The 21,990-nt window shown below is 40.2% G+C and overlaps 1 protein-coding gene across 7 annotated transcripts in view; it reads left to right on the top strand.

The window, feature by feature from the left end:
* Window positions 1–21,990, top strand: part of TRIM2 (tripartite motif containing 2) — a 71,496-nt gene that overhangs the window by 28,600 nt on the left and 20,906 nt on the right. For 4 of the 7 annotated variants that reach the window (XM_082282226.1, XM_082282231.1, XM_082282225.1 and 1 more), the window contains exons 2-6: window positions 3,238–3,419; window positions 5,543–5,780; window positions 12,047–12,198; window positions 12,872–13,052; window positions 17,371–18,094. In XM_082282226.1, coding sequence (XP_082138352.1) covers window positions 3,286–3,419; window positions 5,543–5,780; window positions 12,047–12,198; window positions 12,872–13,052; window positions 17,371–18,094 — 1,429 coding nt within the window. In that variant the 5' untranslated portion in view covers window positions 3,238–3,285. The remainder of the gene's footprint in view (window positions 1–3,237; window positions 3,420–5,542; window positions 5,781–12,046; window positions 12,199–12,871; window positions 13,053–17,370; window positions 18,095–21,990) is intronic. The other 3 variants (XM_082282230.1, XM_082282229.1, XM_082282228.1) reach the window with 1 other exon arrangement.

Raw genomic sequence — 21,990 nt, 5'->3', positions numbered from 1 at the left:
TGGCAGTTTTTGAGCTCAGAAGATGCTACTAAAAAAGAGAACATTTTTCTTGTAAAAGTAGTGTTACTTTGCAAAATTTCCCACTGCTAATACATTTAAAACTTAGTTGCTGCAAGCATAGCAGTAAATCAGAAAAAATACTGTCTGGTGAAATTCAAAAACATTGTCTAAAATCCCCAGATTTTCTTCAAATAGTCTTTGATTGTACAGTTGCTTTCATTAAGTAAATGGGCAAAATCATCCTTCTCATAGCTACATCATATTCATCAAAATTACATCAAAGGTGGAGTTGCCTTAGAGAGGCTGCAGATTCCTGCAAATCCCATACTCAAAAGATTCTTTGAAAGGGACCATTTGTGTAAGAAGTTGTTGTACCAGGTAGTGGCCAAAGCTTGAAATGTACAGGTGAAATTCTGTTTCCAGGTGCATGTTTTAAATCTGATTTATGTGAGCACAGGGCATAAATGACAGTCATGGGCTGCTGCATTTCAGACAAAACATAGAATATTAAAAGCACTTATTTCTGAATCATTGATGGTTTCTTTCATTGACAAAGCTTAAAGCGTGAGCATTTGAAAAACAAAGCGATTGGCATGAGATTTGTGTATGAAATGCTAAGAATTACTTCATTTTGCAATGACATCAGGGGAATGTGAAAAACTAAGATGAAAAACAGATTAAATCAGTATTATTTTTTTCAGGCAGTAGCAGATTTTCTTGTGTAAGCACTATTTGCTGGTGTAGCTCTACTTGATAAGGGAAAGATGATATACAAGAAATACCTGGTTGCTAGAGAACTTTCTTCTGTTAAATGACAGGCAGCATTCACTAGTGACTATTCTTTCATATCTTAAGTACAGCTTTTTCCAGTAGTTTGTGTTCAGTCTAGAACAAAAAAATTATACTGTTTGTGTGTCCAATTTGGAAACTCTGCTTTTGATAAGAAATCCTCCTGCTTCTGATTATCTTCCCTGTTTTGTTTGGGTCCCTGCCCCTAACGTCTGGGGAGGGAGAGTGGGAGGCAAACACAGCTGTGTAAGTGGTGAAATGAATTTTCCTTTTGAAACATGTCACCGATGTTCTGTGTGTTATGCTGTCAAATGTATGAATACATTAATAGGCATTTGATTGTCTGGTCTTTCTACTCCGTTTTGTAAAAGCCAGATGTTTTGGTTCCACTTCTTGTAAAGCCACCTTTAACTCAAGCTTTTTAAAAGTAGCATGGTTTGCTAATTGATCTCCTAGGGTTTATTTTGTGTGATTTATGGCATTTAAATAGGAAAAAAAATTTTGCTTACGTAATACTCACATTTTGTCTTACTGTGGGGAAAGAAATTTTAAAAAAAATTTAAAAGATGAGAAAGACATGCAAATATTATCAATCCTGAAATCATGCATTTTTGGGTCATGAACAAACATGATATTTTATGAGTATTAGAGCAATTTTTATCATTGCAGTTTCCCCTTCCTTGGGAAAAAAGGAAATAAAAGGGCCTGCCATAAGTGTTTTCCATCAAATTAAAAGTCAGTTACTGCTGTTGGATGAATTTGAACTGTGAATAACTTTATGCTGCTGTATTTGCTAACACAGAGGCGATGCCCCAGGAACCTGTTACCAGGGATGTCAGCACAGCTGACTTATGATCCATAATCACTGTCATTATCCTAGAAATAGCCCCTTGCTCGGTGCAGTAAGTAAAAAATACCTGTATGGCTAAATACACAGCTCAGGAAGAACAGCATGGGTTCAACTCTGACAGATTAGTGTACCATTCATCCAAGCACAGGAAGAAGACCTAATGTAACACTTAACAGTAAAATGCTATACAGGTCACACAAATCATTGTGGAATTGAGTGACCTTTGAATGAGCATGATCAGCAGAGGGCTGCTTGTTTCTGTCTTGGAAAGCCTGAACTGCCCTCAAGCTAGATCTCAAATTGTCTGAAATGGGTGACTGAAAAGGGGTAGAAATTGTTTAGGAAGAAGTTAGACCCCTCAGGAGTGTACCTGCAGAGAAGAAGCCCAGCTAGGCTTGCAGCTCACAGAGAAGAGGAGCCCCTGTTCCGCTGTGGATGCGGGAGGTCTGGCAGAACTCGGTGCTGCGACAGAGTTGCGCCTGCGCCTCCCGGCACTTCAGCCTGCTAGAAATCCTGATGGAGAGGAGCTCTTGCTGGGCCACCCTGCCAGGGACTCTGCTTGCCAGGTTTTCCTGAACTATTTAGCAGGCAGTTTACTTTTTTCTGTGATTGCTTTCTTCCTTTTCCTCCTGTCTTCTCTTTTCAGGTATTAATTCTGTTGGTTATAATCTGTATCTCCAGCTCAAAAGAACCTACGTTTTTCTCTCTCTGTGCCTTGTTGCAGGACAGGAGGTGTTCCAAGCCTGCTGCCATCCCTTTAACGTGCAATTTTAATTCTAACAGTTAGTAGACTTTTTTCTTAGCCTTTTATTTCATGCTTTATATGCCAGGTTGTGAAGAATTCTCAGTCCTAGAAACATGATTCTTACTACTAGTTCTGCCTAGAATGACATTTTTCTTGCATTTATTATTTGGATGCGCTTCATGTATCCTTCACCCTACTGTTGCTCATTCTCAGTGGCTACCAGTTGCCTCTTCTTTGCTCTGTTTCTTTTATCAGGAGGATTTTCATTTTGCCTACCTCATCCCCATTGGTGATGCAGAATTTGAGCATTCCCTTTCCAGGGGCTGGCTGGTTCTGGAGCTTCCTTCTTGGGGGCTTCCTGGAGTCAAAATCTACCATATTTTTGGCAATACCAGCACTGACAAGGGAAAAAAAAATTGTTAGGTGAACCATTTTCAAACTCTGTCTGTGATGCAGCCATTTGACTGGCTGGTGCAGTTCCAGTTAGAGCATTTTGCCAGCGGTACTGTGGATGTAAGAAATCCGATGTTTGTTAGCACTGGCTGAACCTACTGGCGCAGGAACGTTTTTATCATGGGATTTCTTTAAAACCAGACAGCCCCTTAACTCTTTCAGTCCAGAGGCAGCATGCCTTTCCCAAATGCTCAGACAGAGGTGTTGTAGATGTTGCTGACTGTTTCCCTGGCTCTCATCAGTGATAAACTATGTTTGAAGTTCAATTCTTTCTTGTTTTGGTTTGGAAATATGAGTTCCTGCATAAGGATAAAACATGAGTGGATTAGTCAATGATTTTGTTATTTCATGGAGTTTATAAGTTGTTTTTCTTCTTTTCTTCTTTTCCACCCCGTTCCAGCAGTGTGCAGGGTAGAAGGGAACAGGACCCATATGTCAGTGGTCTAGGATGGCCAGTGAAGGCTCCAACATCCCAAGTCCTGTGGTCCGTCAGATTGACAAGCAGTTTCTGATCTGCAGCATATGCCTGGACCGTTACAAGAACCCCAAAGTACTTCCCTGCCTGCACACTTTCTGTGAGAGGTAAGTGCTTTTCTCCTGTGTTTGTGCTCAGTGCAGCAAGAACAGGACAAGGCATCCTTTAGTGGACAGGGACTTTTCCCTTTACTTGTGAATGTCATGTTAAGGCATGATAAACTCTGGGAAGGCTGGAGAGGCAGGGATGTAGAAAAACACATTTGTGGCAGGCAGGAAGAAGAGACAGCAGTGGCGTATTTGGAATACCTTCCCTTTATGCAACAGTAAACAAAAAGCAAATCCAATTAAGCTAATGAATACAGTTAATACAGTGCGAAAGGTGATGATAGCCAGAATTTGGACCTCAAATTAATGGTCTCAAATTTATTCTGATTATCATATAATTAGAAACAATAAAAAAAAATTCTTTGTTGATTTACTAAGCCAATAAGTAATTATCCCAGCCTTTAATGTCCAAGGGTTAGACATGATATATACATTATTAATAACCTGTGATTAAGTGTCCTCATTATTCTGCAGTTTGGTTGACTGAAGTGGGAAAACTCTCTGGAAAGAGATGTGATAAACTAGAAACCTGCCTTTTACTGTATTCAGCTGAGTGAACTGAATATGCTTAATAATACTTCAATGTTGTATTATCCATCAAATTGTGGAGAAAATACAGCATCTGCAGAAAAGTTGAAAGATGAAGAATTAGTGGTTAGAGTTCTTCATCTGTTGATGGGATGCAACTCCGGACTGTATGTTGAATGGCAGGAGAATTTTTATAAATGGTATGTGGTGTAAACACTAATTTAGGAGATTTCTACCTCTTAGCAAGAATTGTGGTCTCTAACTTTGCACAGGGTGAAAGAAAAATTGTGGATCTCTGACTGTGTCAGGTGAACTGGTCTTTTGTAGAATAGGAAATCCCAGCATTAAAAAAGGCAGCACTGAAACTCTTGCTGAAGTCAGTGAGACAAGATTTTCACCATCATGTGTTAAGTTTCCTGACTTGTGTTCATGTGTAAAACCTAAGGTCAGCTTCTGGTTTACACTGTAATCTTCTTAGGCTGATCTGGTTATGGAGAGAGGCTGGAAGAACTCTTCCAGTGTAGTGCTGATGTGCAAAGCCTAAGCTCTCCTTTCACAGAGCCCTTACTCTGGGGGGTTAGGAGGAGGGCTGCCTGGGGAAGGTGAAGAGTGGTGCAGCCAAAGCCCTTGGAAAAGGTTAAGAGCTGTGGAGCTGTGTGAGGTCACACTTTCTCAGCTGGCATCTCATGAGGAATCTGGAGTAACACTGCTTCCCTTAAGAACTGCATTCTGCAAAGCTTCTGCTTACAGGACCATCCTGAATATAGTATATTGCATGCAACTATATGTTGCATGCCCAGCAGGTGTTAACTTCCTTTTCAAGGCCAAAAGTGGCATTAAGTCTCACCTAAGCTAGCCTGCTGGATATTGTGCATATTGTTGGTTGCTGAACTTTTGTGTCAGATTTATAATCTGTGAAATGTATTTTTTCTGAAAAACCCCAACACTGTCCTCCCAGTCAAACACAAACAAAAATTTCCTCCAAAACTCCTCTTAACACAAACCGTGATAAGCTAGCAGGTAGTTCCCTATGTCATAAAGAAAGCTCTGTTGATTTTGGGTAGCTGCCAAATAACTTTCCTAATTGAAATAAATGATAAAAATTTCCTTTGGTTTCATTGGGACCATGTTTTACCTCTGAAACACTAAACCCACAAATACAAGTTATTAAAGGAGATTCTGTTGGAAAGACAAGGGTCAACCACTGGTTAGTCAGTTAAAGGCACAGGCTCAAATGTTGATGCAACTTCATGTCTGTCAGACTTTATCTGATAGTTTATAATTTTTACTGTCCTGTGAGCAGGATGCAGTAGGTGTCTGGAAGTATGATCAACTGCACGAATATCTCAGAAAAGGGCATATAACTCTTTTAATGATGTCTGCTTTTTTTCATGTGGCAGAGTAAAAGAAGCTTTAAAAGAAAAAAAATAGTCCCCATAACTTCTTTTGCATCAGAAGCCTGTTTGATGTACTTTTCCTTTAGTAAGTAGGGGTAGCACTATTTCAAAACTCTCTCTTTAACTGATGAAAGGGGTTTTTTTCCTTCTTTGATGGTACTTTTCCTTTCTTTCTCCTTCTACCTTCCTTCCCCATAGGTGTTTACAGAATTACATTCCAGCCCATAGCTTAACCCTTTCTTGCCCCGTGTGCCGCCAGACCTCCATTCTGCCAGAGAAAGGGGTTTCTGCACTCCAGAACAACTTCTTTATTACCAACCTCATGGATGTCCTGCAGCGAACGCCGGACAACAGCATTGAGGAGTCCTCCATCCTGGAGACTGTCACTGCTGTTGCTGCAGGCAAACCGCTCTCCTGCCCCAATCATGATGGAAATGTAAGTGAGACAGCCTCCTGTGCTATGTACAGGTATTGACATGTGCTGACTTGTCTGGGTTTCATGGATACTTTTTACTAAAGAGATAGCAGGGGAAGTGGAATCACACTATTTCTTTGATTTTATAGTATATCAGCAAAAGACAAGTAATTCTTCAAATTGACTCAAATGTTCTTAGTGGAGCATAATGAAGTAGTCAGCATATTATTTCATCTTACCAGTCGTCTGGGATGATACTGTCTTTTGGCACATTTGGTCAAAATTATTATCCTGCAAGTACTGAACCTTGTGCCCTTACTGCTTTGGGTTGGGTTTCCCTAGCCCTTGTGCTTGTAGCATCAACTGTTGCTGTGGGTACCTGTGTGTTTGTTTAGGCAATATGTGACAAGGACCTTATGAGTTTAACTAACCTGCACACTGGGGCAGTACCAAAAGTGAACATATTAACATAATTAACATAATATGTGAACATATTAACACAGAGCCAGATAAAAGTGAGTCCTATCTGAGGATGCTTTGGGTCAGCACAGGCTAGAAATGGAGAGCTTCTGTTTATCTGCAGTGTTTTGTGGGTCTCTCATCTCAGTCTTTGGAGGCTGCTTTGTTTTTTCCCTCCACCTACTCTTTTTACCTCGTGTGTCCCCACATACATCCTCAAATCATATCAGTGTATTCATTGGCAAGTACCCCCAACTGAGAAAATATTCACAGATTACTGCAAGAACAGCTCTAACTCTGCTTACTTCACAATTTTCTGTGTTAACCTGTGTAACTTCATGGTAGGCATATGAGCTCCTGACTCATAGCCAAGCTTACGCAAACATGTAAGTAGATCACGTTGCAAAACTCAGTGATGTTATGTTGTAAACTGAATGTTGTGCTTCTGTGCAAGCCAAGAAGTATGTGTCAGTAGTTTAAGACAACTTTCTGGGAACTGTTTTATTTGATACTCAGTCTAGGTACATTGGTTGTAGAGGAGTAATTCAGCTGATAGGTAATGATTACTGTAACAGAGGAATATCTCTGTTGGAATTAGGTGGACTTGCAGAACTGATGCTGTACACTCTGATTAATGAATAACTGGTGTAACTTTTTTTAATGGGTACTGTACCTATGTGTGTGTACTGGTTACTGATTAATGCATTCCTAGGTTTTGTTTGCATTTTATTTGCTCTCTTTAAAATGAACCGTTGTTTTTTTCTGACATAGCCATTCTGTTAGGAGCCATTTTATTGTGAAATGCAGAAAAAAGTCAAAATTAAGGTGTTACTTGTTTTGTATTTTAAATTATCAGGTGATTATTCTTTGGGTATGTTTAAAAAAACCTGGCTTGTCTATAATCAAAAATATGCTACCTTACACCTCTCTGAGAACTCCTTTATAGGGAAAGGTGCATTTGTAAGTCCTCTAGCTTACTTGGCTTGCCTTGAAACATAGCGTGCCTTTTAGGATGCTGAGTAGTGCGTGATGGGAACATCCTCTCGCTTCAATAAGTATCTGGGAGGGTTGGGGATAGCCTGAGGATGACTCCAATTTAAAGCTTTGTGAAGCTAAGAAATTAAAAGCGAAGTGCACATACTAGTCCTTGTGATGGGAGGAGCTGAGGTAAGATTTGGGGAGAGCTTCTTGAGGCTGGCCAGGTGGGTCTGGCTGGAAGGGTGCACAGGGCAAGGTGCTGGCCACCTTAGGCCTCACTGAGGAAATGGGATTATGCTGGCTTCATAGGTTCAGAACAGAAGAGCAGTGTGGGGCAAGTAGGTTAGATATTAGGAAATATCTAAAAAATATTCACCCAGAACGTCTTCCCTGGAACATGGGGAAGCGGTCACAGCACCAAGCCTGCCAGAGTTCAAGAAGCATTTCGGCAAATGCTTTCAAGCACATGGTGTGACTCTTGGGGTGGTCCTGGGCAGGGCCAGGAGATAGACTTTGATGATCTTTGTAGGTCCCTTCCAGCTCAGGGTATTCTATGATTTCAAGTGCCTGGCTACTAGTAGCTTTACTGGGGGCTTCAGGAAGTGAAAAAGGATTGAGCTGGCAGCTGGAGGAGAATGCCTTTGCAAAACCAGCAGTCATTCTGCACTAAATCCACCCTCCATTAATTTTTACATACTGCTTGGGGTAGGGTCAGACCCATTGTACTTTTACTATTTGCATCAAATATTTATTTTAAATATTACCAGTTTTTCTTCTTATTAGCTTGGAAATAAGTTTCTGTTTAAACAAGTTTTTTCAATCATTTCAGCCATCCTGGATTTAAACCTCTCTGATTAAAATGAGATAGAAACTGATGCAGAGATATTTTCTCATTTGCTTGCCTGTCAGCTTGAAACTTAGCCTTCCTCAGGCCATGTAGATTAGATACTTCCCTTCCCAGTTGGTCCCCTATTCCCATCACTCATATTTTCCATATGTGTATATGTTTACTTTATTCCTTCTGAGCACATCCTCCCATCCTCTGTTATGGCATCTTTGTTCTGTCTGTTCTTATGAAAAGTGAAACTCAGCTTGTAGTATCTTAATACAGAATATGGTTACCTGTGCCTGAACTATAAAAAAATGCTTTCTTATTTTGACACAACACGGAGCACAAATGTATGTTCTTGTTAAATCAGGGTAATAGGGCACATATGGAACTTTTGAACATACTAGAAGATTCTTATCTTCTACCTACACATTAAAATAAGATTGGCTTTATTCTCAGCTGCTAAACACATGCAGCTTTTGCTGTGTATAAAAGCATTCTGGATTGGAAACATTGATCTACAATAATTTAGGGGCAGATATAGCAGCCAGAGCAGGGAAGGCTATGAAATTCTAACTCCATTGTATGTAATGAGTGGTGTAGCCTCTTTGCAGTCACCCATTCTGAAATGTCTATACTTGGGTTTTGTTTGAATTTGAACTGAAAACCAGCTGAGAGTCGACCATGTTTTTACAATGTAGAAGGTGGGGCAATGTGTTTTCTGCATCTAGATGTAACAAGAGAGGATACACAGTATTAAATTAAACACTTTTAACAAGAGAGAATGCCTTCTCTCTGACTAGCTTTTTCTCAAAAGACCATAGCATAGCTTGGCAACTTGACAGGCATAAGATCTTGCTTACAAAAACATTTCCTGAACCTGTGGAGGTGTTGCTTACTGCCTGAATGCTTCTCTTGGAAAAATGAAAAATCATCTATCCTTGATATTCTGATGAAGTGACTTCATATCTTACTTACCTTTTAAACCCTTCTTTTTTTCTCCTCACCTCTGTACTTCTCACCATGTCACTTACTCGTGTATCCCATTAAAGTGTAATCTATGGGTAAGGCAAAAGCTGTGACTCAGGAGGAAAAAACTCCACGTTCTAAATTTTATCAGGTATTTCAGAGGTACCCTCAGGTAATTCAAACTTGCATTCTTCTGAAAGCCAAATCATACAAAGCTAAGGTACACACTAGCCCCGGGACAGAAGAATTAAGCATGCGTGTGTGACATGAGGAAGGTGGATGGCAAAGAGCTGACTTATCCTTTTTCTGTAGACTGCTCTTTTAATTCAAACAAATAGAAAGCAGAGGATGAGCAATGTGATTTTAGAGAAGCGGGGCTTGGGATTGATGAGAACTTTTTCCTCAAGACCTAAACTTTGAAGGGCTGGAATTAGTGTGTCTTGGCATTGTGAAATCTAGTTCAGAAGTACTTGTATCCTTGATTATGCAATTTTAAAGGTTTCTGTAAATTCAGTTGAATTACAGTAGCGAAGATGCGCATGGGTCTGCAATTACGTTGTAGTGCTGAAATATGCTGGTCTGGTTTAAGGTGGGAATTAGTGGATGGGATTTCAGAACCAGTGGGTTCTGAAATTCAAACTTCATTACAGCTGATGGGAATGTTCTCGTTGAATTTGGTGGAAATACAGCTGAAGCCAGAGCTGGATGCTATAGTATGTCCTGGCCAAGAGCTCTCTTGAATTTGGAAAGGAGAGGTTCAGGCAAATGTCATTTTCTGAGATGTTTTGTAAGGCAAACCTGTCATAGTGAAAAGTTTTCTGGGAGTGTACAAAATGTGATGCCCATGTTTGGCATGGAGGGGAGAGATGAAAAGCCAGCAATACATGTCTGTCTGTAGTTAGAAATTAGTCTTGCCTGATTAAGAGATGCTAGAAGAAAAATCTTCGGAAATCAGCCTATCTAGAGAGTTGAAGCCTGAATTGTATTAATATTAGGTTTTCCCTCTCCTTCATCTATGCACAGTACAATAATTGTAGTGGGAAATGAAAGCTGCTTCTCTCCAAACATTTTGAATTTGAGGCAAAGACAACTATTTGTACGCAGAGATAGATACACATTAGGTCTTTGTGATCTGTTTGCTATTATCATTTGAGCTTACATGTTTCTCTGATGTTTGAATAAAGAGGAAGAAAGTTGTTTAGGCTGAACTTCGTTATGCCAATGAGATGCTTCCTTTCTTATATATGTGGCTGCAAATATAAAGATATGTGTTATGGGGTGTTCAATAGAAAACAGAAATACTAAATTATTCTAATCACTGTATCCAAAGATAAAAATACTGAATAAATAAAGGGCTTGCTGAAATATCTTGAACCTGAGCATTAAATTATTAAGAGCAGAAAGATTAATTTTGGACAGTCATTCAAAAGAAATGAATTTTTTTGGGGGGGGGGGCCATATAAGAAGATTTCAGAGTTTCCTAATAGAATATTCTTCCTTTTGGCTGTTTCTGATTGCAGACTTTTGAAGCCTTTGAAAAGAACTTAAATCCTACACTTGATTTAACTTATTTCCTCCATGCACTGTAAGAATGCATCACATCACAGTGCCTACCAAAGTAACTATCAGGCCTCGGAGGATCTACTACAATGAGACTGCTAAATTCACAGTGACTGGAGTAGTGTTCATGAGGGTTGGCATTGTTTAGAAAGTCTACTTTTTTTTCCCCCTGCTGATCTACTTGATGTTACACAGGTTATTTGGAGCAACTTTTAAATTTTCTCCGAAGTGGCTTACATGAATGGCCAACAAATGACTAAAGCCTCATTGCATGTGAATCCCATATCTTGTGAACTGAGATAAGAGGGAAGAATGGGAATAAGATGGAAAGGAGCTTATCAGAGGAAAATCCCTGTTAATGCTAATAGCCACGTGCAAATCATGGTTCGTTCTTTCCCCTCCTTAATTCTCAAGATGCCTTGGAGCAGCCAGCTCTTTTGCCCAATGCTGTTACAAATCCCTCTGCTCACCTGAAAACAGCTGGTTCTACACAACCATCTCATCAACCAACAACTCTAGCACAGCCATCTTTGTGCAAGATATCTGAGTGCCAGAAGCATCAGCTGAATTATTCAAGATTCTGATGCTATGCTCTGAATGCAAAAGAGCTGCCAATGTCTTGCTTTGAAGCATATACTATGAATTCCCTTATATCCTTTTTTAATAAGCCTAAAATGCTTTGTGCCCAAGGACTTCCAAGCTGTAAAAAAAGGTCTCATGCCAAATTTGCACGTGTGCATTATTTTGACTAACATATGATTTACAGCACTTCTCTGTTTCTTTCCCTTCATGAATATATTCAGAATCTATTACATGTAAAGATCTATTTTTATCTCTAAAGAGCATCTTGCTGGGTACTTAACAGGTTGAAACAATCTCCTCCTCTTTCAAGTATAGATCAGCCCTCCTATTACAATCTCAGATATGAGGTTTTAATGGTTTTAAGGGATTAGTAATGGGATATGGAGATTTTTCCCTGCAGCACGTTGGTTCATTTAGGGTGCTTTCCTCTAACAAATAAACATGCTGGTTGGTGATTTCCATTGAGTTTGTGTTCCAAGCGTGGCCTTGTTCTGAAAAGCAGCCTAAGTTTACACTTTCTTTAGCAGACACTATGGGACAACTAAGGATCAAGTTAGTGAGGGTAGTTGAATGCCTGGTTTTTTGAGTTGTTTCATGGAGTGCATGAGAGACACCAAAACTTACTATTACACAGTGTAAAGACGATGTTAGGACCAGCAGTGAAGTCCAGCATTGTACACAGGCTGCTGTTCTGACACTTTATGATAGAATAAGATGCTTTTAAAGGAGCATTTTGATGTAAAATGTGTAAGAATAACAGCCATCTTTTAGGCAGTAAATTATTGGTGCATAAGAAAACAGAAGCTTTGTCTCAGAGCTTGGCTAATAAATGAGTTCAAGACTCAGTAAGATATGCTTTGAGTTATGTAACTGCTGCCATGTTTGAGTGTAGAGTTGTGCACTTTTCCAGGTGATGGAGTTTTACTGCCAGTCCTGTGAGACAGCCATGTGCCGGGAGTGCACAGAGGGAGAACACGCAGAGCATCCCACTGTACCACTCAAGGATGTGGTGGAGCAACACAAGGCTTCCCTCCAAGTCCAATTGGATGCTGTCAACAAAAGGTATGGAGACTCTACTGACTATTTTCCATTTTCAGTTTTATCACTGGCTTCCTGTGCTAACTGGGGTAGATATTTTAATGTGCTGGTGCCATGGGTATTTATCTTGGAAACAGGGATAGTCCTAGAATAAGGACAAAAAATCCATTGAGTGGGATGTACTGAGGGATTAGTGAAAAGAGATTCCTATATGTCTTTCACAAAACAGAGGCCATTCGAAATGCAGGTGTCCTCCAAAGAAGGGGCATAAAATGCTAAGGAAGAAGCTACTATCCAGTTGTTAATTTAATGATAGCTAAATAAATAATACTGGGTGTTAAAAAGACTGGTACAAACACTATGGTGGCAACAAGGCTTAAAAAAAAAGAAAAAGTGGGGTAGATCTAGTTATATCTTCTCGAGTAGATATACAGTATAAAGTACAGAGGATCCAAGGTCTCACTGTTGGTAATGCCTAAAGTCTAATGGATTTGCACAGGGGAAGACTGTGGCTTAGCCTTATTTTATCAGACCAGACCCACTGTGTGGTTATAAAAGGAATGAAGTTACTTCTGGGAAATGACCAAATGTAAAGACAGCCTGCTGATGAGAGGGTTTAACCAAAAGACACCAGGGCAAGGGCCAATGTTTAATGACTTTTGAAACAGCAATCTTTGTAATTTAATTCCTCCCTCAGGCTTCCAGAGATTGACTCAGCACTTCATTTTATATCTGAAATCATACACCAGTTAACCAACCAAAAGGCTAGCATCGTAGATGATATTCATTCCACTTTTGATGAACTCCAGAAGACTTTAAATGTGCGAAAGAGCGTGCTGCTCATGGAGCTGGAAGTGAATTACGGCCTTAAACACAAAGTAAGATGCATGTTTTGTTTCAATGAAAAGCTGCTAATTTAATCAGCCAGTTTTTACAAATGGTGTGGGACGCCAGTTTGACAAATTGTGTCTGAGATCCAGAGAACTTTGTTTTCCTGAAATGAAGTGCTGCAGAGCCTCACTTGTGGGTGCCCAGCCTTATAAGATGAGCATGAAGATACAGGCCAAACAATTTTTCCTGAAGAACTGAGTAAGGCTGCCTGTTTTGCTTCAAGGCACTGTTTTTCTTTCCAGTGCTTTGATGTCATGATCTAACATATTTCATGTTAGATGTCACATGTTGGAATACAAAAAGATTGGAGGGACATCTCACTTTCTTAGGGGAATGCAGAGAGTAATAGATTGCAAAGCTGTATTCACTCTTTTACTTCCTATTTGGATGATTGAATCTGAGGGTCTTCCCCTTATACTGTAGACTAAGCTTCAGAGGAAGAAAACAGAAACGTGTACTTTTACAAAGCAAAGCCTGTAGCCTGGTGGGTAGAAATTTTGTTGAGGATTATTAGGTCTGAATCAGGAAAATTAAAGAATTTAGACCTTATTTTCCTGGGCATCAGTTCTCTGCTTTATAAAGAAAGATTTCTTCCATGAAAGTAGCCTTTAAAAGGAAATAACATCAACAACTGGAGTTTCAAGAGTGCCATTACCAAGCAGCTTGAACATCTCCAGATGTCTGAAGTGGAGGAATGCTGCATTCCTGGATCTAGAGTAGGCTTGAAAACATCATTAGAAAGGTATTGAACTGCTGAGCCTGTGGAAATGGAGGAATTCTAACACCTGCACAAGATACGTACTTTTAGGAACATAGGGAGCCCGAAACCATTGGGGCACGGAATTTAATCATCTCCAGAGCTAAGGAGCAGCTTAGAGAAGTTTTAGCATCAATAATGTGGACTTAGATCCCAGGTTTATCTAAATGTATTCATGATGTCACAATCTAATCAAGATGTCACACTTCCATAGCAAGCAAATATACTCTGTGTGTGTACAAAGTCTACACAAAATAGAATATGATGTTATTGTTGTTTAAAGAGATTTAAAATAATTTAATAACTACTTTGAGCATTAGAGAATAAAATTTTTATGAAGTTGCACATAAGCAGTAAAAGAGGCATCTACCCTGTTTGTATAAAAAACCCCAGTTGAAACTGGATTTTAATTTGAATGCACAGTAGTCCTGCAAAATAAGTCAAACCCAAATCATCAATTTTTCTGATCATATGCTTTTAAAAAATGTAACAATAAAAAGGGTACACTTTACTAAAAAAAAGTTGGCAATTCAGTTTGTTGCCCAGTAGACTGAGAGTGTAAGATGTAAAATACTCTCTGTACATTTTAAATATTATGTATGTTAGGATTTAATATTTTCCATTTTTGTAATGAAAGAAAGATGTCTTAAGAAAGTATTGATTTTAAAACATAGCTGCAAATTGTCTTTCTTTTAGTTTGTGACCTGTTATCTGAAGCATATGGGGTTTTTTCATCCTGGGACCTTATTAGCTATGCTCTCTCTTTAACTACTTATGTCCTTGAGTAAAGACCAAGCAGATTAGAAATACCTTGTATTGCATCCTGAAAAATTTCTGTATGCCTAGAAAAGCAGAAGACTTGAAATTTCAGTGTAGTCTTGAAACTTGTTCATTCTGTTTTGATTGCAAAAGATTTTGTGTTGTTATCACTTTCCCATGTCAGTAACATGGGAGCCTGGATTTTCTCCAGTGGATGAAAAGCTTAAAGCTTTGAAAAATTCAGAAGAAAATGCCTTTAGAATCCAATGTCTTTACATAGTGTGTCTCAGCAAGGGAAGAGTATTTCATAGTGTAGCGGGTTGAGTTCGAAACCGGGCAGAAAACACCAATTAAATGTAGTGGTTTTGGTTCAAAATATTCATTACTTACTTATTTTCCTTCTGTGAGATAAGAATTAGGAGAAAAGCAAAGCAGGCACAAACCTTAAACAGTTGCAGTACAATGAAAGAGTTTTATTACTAATAGAATTAAAAGTAAAGAGACAATAACAAAACAAAAACAAATCCCCCCCCCCCCCTCCAGCCAGCACTTCTCTCCTTTTACCTAGCTCACACAAGGGATAACAGAACATGGGATGTTAGTCAGTGTTCCAGTTCTTGAAAAGTCTCTCTCTTATGCTTAAGGGAAAAAAAGGTTTTTCCTTCAGTTGCACGTGGTTCCCAAACTGCCACTAACAGCAGATCCGCCCGGAAACAAACAATCTGCTGTGTGTAGAACATCTCTCCCATGAAAAATCTCACAGTTCCTTCACACTGCAAAACATGGGCCATCACATGGGGTTATTCATCTTTTTAAGGATAAGTTCTTTTGGCCTGCACACAAAGGCTCTTCTTCGCCACAAGTCTCTAACAGCCTCTTACTACTATAAAGCCTGGCATTGGCATTCTTCACAATCTTCACAGGCACACGAAGATACTCCATCCCCCCATGTTCTTCAAATGGATTAAAGAGACAAACAGTTTGTGGTATTACAGTTTCTTACCACGGCATGCAAGAAGGTTTCTTTTAAGCTGCCCGCCAGAATCGCGGCACCGCCCTCTTTTCTCCCGTTGCCATTTCCAGCTCCGTCCCACGGGACTCACTTCTCTTTCTCTCTGACTCTGAAGCCGCCATGCTGAAGGGTGTTCTTGTTCGGCCTTTACGGTGGGGAAAGCCTCGCTCCCTTTGTGCTGCTGGCTGCGTGGTGTCTTCTTCAGTTCAGCACGAAGTGTGCTGGCTGCAGACAGGAGGCTCTGCCGGCTCCCGTTGACTCCGCCGGCTCCGCATGGAGAGGAGAGGGACCCGCCGGTCCCCAGAAGCCGTGCTAGACGGGTCCAGCTGTGAGCAGTCCATGGCTGGTTTGAGCTGCCTGTGGCTCTGAGGCAGTTCCCCCCCAGCCACCCAGGGTCCGTGCCGCAGCATTGGGAAAGGGGGAAAGGGGCAGTGGCCCCGGCCCAGCCCGGCGGGGCCGGGAGGCCCCGAGCTGCCCCCACCTCCCAGCAAGCGAGCTCCGACCAAAAAGGGGAAGTCCCGCCTTTCTGTGCGGTTTAAATATGTAAATTGTGAGAAGCGTAATTGGTCTTAAAGACTGTCCATCAACTCAGGGTCAACCCAATACACATAGCAATAAATACATCCAGTCTCTAAGTTTACTTTACATCAACAGAAACGTTTCAAAAATATTTACTTTACAGTGATGGTCAACAAAAAAGCTTCTATAATCCACAGTCATGTCTGTGCCCTGGTTCTTCTCTGTAGGAAAAACATACCAAGTGTATGACTGGGTACCTTCGTTTGGTGATTTTATCAGTGGAGAGTGTGGGGGGCAGCTGCAATGTTTCCTTGACTATCATGAATGTCTCTGCTAGGTTGTTAAAATTCAGGGATCCTTTTTCCAATTCACTGCAAATTTGGTTTAAAAAAAAAAAAGTTAGCCCAGTTGCCAGCCCACACTTAACAATTTTGAGGTCAAGGATTTTAAGGACTTTAGATTGAGGGCCAGAACTGACCCTATAATAGAAGCTCTTTCATAGTCTTAAATATGGAGTGGCTACTTGCTGCCCACCAAAATTTCAGGCTACTCAGTCCAACTCTTCCCACTATCCAACAGCCCATTCTGTATGTTTTGCTTTCCTGGCTGCTGAAAGTGAGGAATCAGTTTACCTTCTTCTAGGGAGATTTTTCCTTTCTTCACTTATTTGGTTCAGGAATCCCCCTTTTCCTCAGGATGGATGTGCATCCAGGTCTTGAGGCCTTCTTGTCCATTTCCATGGAGGAGTAACCCACAGATTCCCCTGGCTCTGAAGAAATAGTGTCAAGAAGTTTCTTGCAGCCTCTCTTATTAATGGGCCTCATGACTCCAAAATATCTCTGCATCTGTGAACACAACTAATTTCCAGTAACTGTCTCATTAACCATGACTGCTGAGAGTTAAATGGAGCAGGGTTCAAGCTCCTACATTTGTTGCTGGGTTGTTGCTCAAAAAAACCCCAACCAAAACAAACAAAAAACCCCCCTCAACAAGATAGGTGGGGCAGTAATTCAATCTGTTGTGCCAGTGGATCTGTAAAGTCTTGAATACCCAAACTAGGTTGTTTTTTTGTGTTGCAGCATTATATTCCAAATACAGGTTAGTGATCAGTGTGGTACTTCTTCTGAAATGAAGGTTTAAATTAAACTCTAAAATAAGACATCATAAATTTGGTTCCTACAAAGACCTTTAGATGCTACATCTTCATAGGATAGGTCTTGTAACACGATGCTAATCTGGTGTTTGGTAATGCACACAGGTCCTCCAGACACAGCTGGATACCTTGCTAGAAGGACAGGAAAGCATTAAAAGCTGCAGCAACTTTACAGCCCAAGCCCTCAACCACGGCACCGAAACCGAAGTGCTGCTGGTGAAGAAGCAAATGAGTGACAAGCTGAACGAACTGGCTGAGCGGGACTTCCCGCTGCAGCCCCGTGAAAACGATCAGTTGGACTTTATCGTGGAAACAGAAGGCCTGAAGAAGTCCATTCACAACCTGGGGACTATTTTAACCACCAATGCTGTTGCCTCTGAAACAGTTGCCACCGGCGAGGGACTGAGGCAGACAGTGATCGGACAGCCCATGTCTGTTACCATCACAACCAAGGACAAAGATGGGGAGCTCTGTAAATCTGGGAATGCTTACCTCACTGCTGAACTGAGCACGCCTGATGGGAGTGTAGCAGATGGAGAAATACTTGACAACAAAAATGGCACTTACGAATTTTTGTATACTGTTCAGAAAGAAGGGGACTTCACTTTGTCACTGAGACTTTATGATCAACATATCAAGGGCAGCCCATTCAAACTTAAAGTGGTCAGGTCAGCAGATGTGTCCCCTACCACTGAAGGGGTTAAGAGGCGTGTTAAATCTCCTGGCAGTGGTCATGTGAAGCAGAAAGCTGTGAAGAGACCTGCAAGCATGTACAGCACTGGCAAAAGAAAAGAGAATCCCATTGAAGATGATTTGATCTTCAGAATAGGTAGGTGACTTGGCTGCCTGTTGACATACTTAAAAACAGTTCAGGGAAACTGAATGAAAAAGTTTAGTTATTGTAAAGCTAAAGATGTAAGTAGAGCAACCTGGTAATACCATTCAGCCTCTTGACTTTTGTTTATATGTAAATTTTGGAAGTATACACTTCAAAAATAGTTTGCAGCAAATATTTAATTGGGATTTTGGTTGAGAAATGGATACATTTGGTTTGGGATATTTAAAAAATTGTTAATATTCTTATTACAAAGCTTTTGGTATGGATTAAAGTAATTCAGCTTGTAATTTCGCTTCTGTATCCCTTGCTTCTAGTGAGCAGTTTCTGGCTTGACTACCAAACAGTGGTATGGTTCTGGTTTGGCCTTTGTTGGTAGTGGTGCTGTTTGTTAGATATTTTTTTTCAATTTTTTTTAAACTACTCTTTCCAACACACCATAAATTCTAGAAGTCTTAAATGTTTTCCCAGAAGTGCAGAGCCTTTTAGTTGTGTCATGATGCAACCGTGACCATGGGCTTTATTTTTGAGTTCTACCTTCTCCCCTTCACCACTCAAAATAGGAAGATGCATTTCATTAGAGCAAGAGCTATGCATGTCTCAGAACTTTTGCTCCATGAAACCTCTTGGAGTGTCCATATTTGGGATATATGGATCACTATTTTATAGAAAAAACAGAGCTGAAAGTAATATTTCATGTTCAGTTTTCAGCCACTCATTTCACAGAATGACCCTCTATAGAGATATTCCTCTGGGCTTCTGTGGGCTTATGTATGCATTGTCTGAAAGGTCACAATGCTCTAGGGTTTTACAATCTTCCAAATTATGCAGGTAAAACTTCTGACATTTTCACAAGGATTGCCTTCATGGAGTTCATTTACTTCCAGTTTCAGCTCACTTTGAAAAGTTAAGGTTTGATTCATTTGTTGATGAGGTAATGTAAAGTTTATCACTGTTCTCCAACACAACTGTGTATCTGTTTTGAACCCATTGTTGAATTCCTGCAATGGCCCTGACCAAATCTGGGTCTGTATTGTAAACTGGGCAAGATAAATCTTCTGTTTGGGCTGCCAGAAGCTCACACAGCTGTGTTGGAGAATCACACTGTAATATTCCTCTGGGCATCCAAGTATATGGAGTGTGCTATTGTATGTATGCTGATGTATGGGCTTTTATGCACACAAGTAAATTGATCAGCTGCTAGCAGGGGATTGTTCTCCTGCTAGTATTAACAAGAGATAGCACAAATGCAACATTAGTGCATTTGTTCACGGGGATGTGTGTATTGTATCTTCTGCCAATTCTGTGTTATTTGTGGCTTTTAAAATGGCATGTGGTTCTCTTTAGACATTCCAAGGTCAAATTATTGACTATACGCTCACAGATTTCATTATTTACAAGAGCAGAGTATTTCTTGCATCCTTTTTCTCTCTCAATAATTTATATCCTCAACCTATTATTTTTTTTAAACAGGTGTAATCTCTAAGAGTGTGTCCATGCAATATCTGTGTAGCATGTCCTTAGTCTATACAAATGAAAACAAGAATGTTCTTATGATATCTAGAAAATAATTGTTGCCCATTGATTTTTCTACCTCTACAACTGGTAGAAAGCACTAAAGTGAGGGGGAAGTCTTTCATTACCCTGCTTTTGTGCCTTAGACCCATGCCGAGCAGAGGTGAGGGGTGTTCACAGTATCAGCCACTTCCACCTTCCCTGGTAAATCTCTTCCATGTCCTTCAAAGAAGGGTTAAGAGACATGGTTGTTATCAGCTGCTCTGTCTAGGACCCCATCTTATGTTCTAGCTCTGCCATGCTGCACTGTGTGCCTTGGTATTTTTTCTCTTCTGGCACTTTTTGTGACTGGGTTCTTTGACACCATTTAGCAGTAGTGGTTCTATTTCCCACTTTAACTGCTTTTTTCTCTTCATTTATTTATATTTGGAATTGGCATCAGATACAGCCAGATGGAGAATTGGCCCTCTGCTAGAAAGTTCAATTTTCCTTTTCCTCAGACCGTTTAGTTGTCTGTTAAGTCACGTAACTGAGCATCTAAGTTTAGCTGGTACATTAATATGTAAAATAAAACATTGCCTTTAACAGAACTTCTATCAGCCTCCTTACTAGGTGTGAATGTCGTCTTCTGTTCTGTTATCAATGCTGAAAGCAAATAGGAGACTTACTGTGAATTTACTCCACATAAACCCTTACAAACAAGGCCTATGTAATAATAGCTTAAGTGCAGTTTAAAAAGCAGGCTTAGAGGGAGCAAAAGGATTCTTGATTGGGTGTTTCACAGAATCACAAAAGAAATAAGGTTGGAAGGGACCATGGTGGGTCATCTGGTTCAGCCTCCCTGCTGTAGAAATAGGAATGCCTAGTAATGGGAAAAAATAATTTCTGTTTCCAGTTTATTAGCTCAAATCCCTCTGATGTTCGTCGTGAACTCTATGGGTTTGTGATGGCCAGTGTGGAATTTTGACAGGCCTGGACTGCATTGCATTGCATTGCAGTCGTACCTGTATTGCACCGGGGGGAAGGAAGAACTCTTGATATCACATTGCTGGCAAAGTCCCCAGCACATTTCTGATGTGCTGATGACAGAGACCTGGCCTGGATTTGACTCTTGTTATTTGAGGTTTGGCTGCTGTGCCAGCAAAGAACTTTGGAGGTGCACCTCCCCCTAGGTTTGTCCATGCCTGTCTGTGGTGACAGGGGCTCTGCTGCACAAGCAGGGCTTGGGGGTGGTCTTGGCCAAGCTTTTGGGGACAGATGCTGTGTAAAGCAAATTAACACAAATCAGTCCATCTTCACTACCAACAGTGTGTGGGCATATCTGCCAGAGTTCCTACTGAATTATTCATTCCTCTTTAAAGGTTACAAACAGTGTGCCTTCAACCAGCAGACTGACTAATTTTAAAACATAGAGTTACGTGGGAAGGATTAGAAAGACTGACATTTCTTTTACAGCAAGCACATAGGGTTAACAATCCAGTGCAGTTTTACTCCAGAGATTTCTGTGTTTCGGCTGCATCCATTATGAGAGGGGGCATCACAGCCTCATAGTGTGTAAGATTTGACTAAATATCTTTTAGCACTCTGAGGAAAAAAGAAAGGAAGCTGGGAAACAAGAAAACTCCTTGATGCCTGTCTATGCAGTATGTATGTAGACCTTTCCACGCAGTTTAGTTTTACCTTCTGTTCCAGTACCACATAGGAAAGAGTCCAAGAAGAATTACTTGTAGTGCTGTAGGCAGGAAAGAAATGGTTCCTACACAACAGGTTATGGCCACTCACAACCTCTAAAGTCTTCCAATAATCTATAATATTTCTGCAGTTTGATTTTATCTCTCTGAATCTATTCCCTTCCTGCTGGAGGAACTGACACATCTTTTTCTTTGTATTTTAGGAAGCTGGGGAATCTAAGTTAGCAAGCAGGGGGGTTATTATTCATATTAGTAAAACTTAGAAAGCAAAACCCACTCCTTCTCTTACTATGAACATTAAAAATACACACTATACAAGTTTGTTCAGATTCCCAGGACTCGAAGAGCAAATTGTTACTACAGTTACATGGAGTAATTTTTAACATCTCCTGTGATTGTTAATGGGCTTTTAGATTATTTTTTCCCTTCTTTTTGGTGAGATTCAGTATGGCCTCTATTGTGCAAGAGTAAAAGATTGAAATTATGAAGCATTTTATGTGTGCTAGAATTGTCTTGAGAAGAAAATGGATACCTTCTTTGTTGAAAGCTAAATTAATTGGTTTGTGCAGGCTATGCTCAGTAATACCAGACAGAATTAGACAGAGCTAAAACAAATCTGATTATTATCTTTATACAAAAATGGTATAAAAGGAGATACTCCACAGGCCACAGATCTGCTTCCTA

Source organism: Coloeus monedula (assembly GCF_965178545.1).
Source record: "Coloeus monedula genome assembly, chromosome: 5".
Taxonomy (NCBI): domain Eukaryota; kingdom Metazoa; phylum Chordata; class Aves; order Passeriformes; family Corvidae; genus Coloeus; species Coloeus monedula.
Note: the sequence above shows the minus strand (reverse complement) of the source record. Positions and strands in the feature narration are given on the sequence as shown.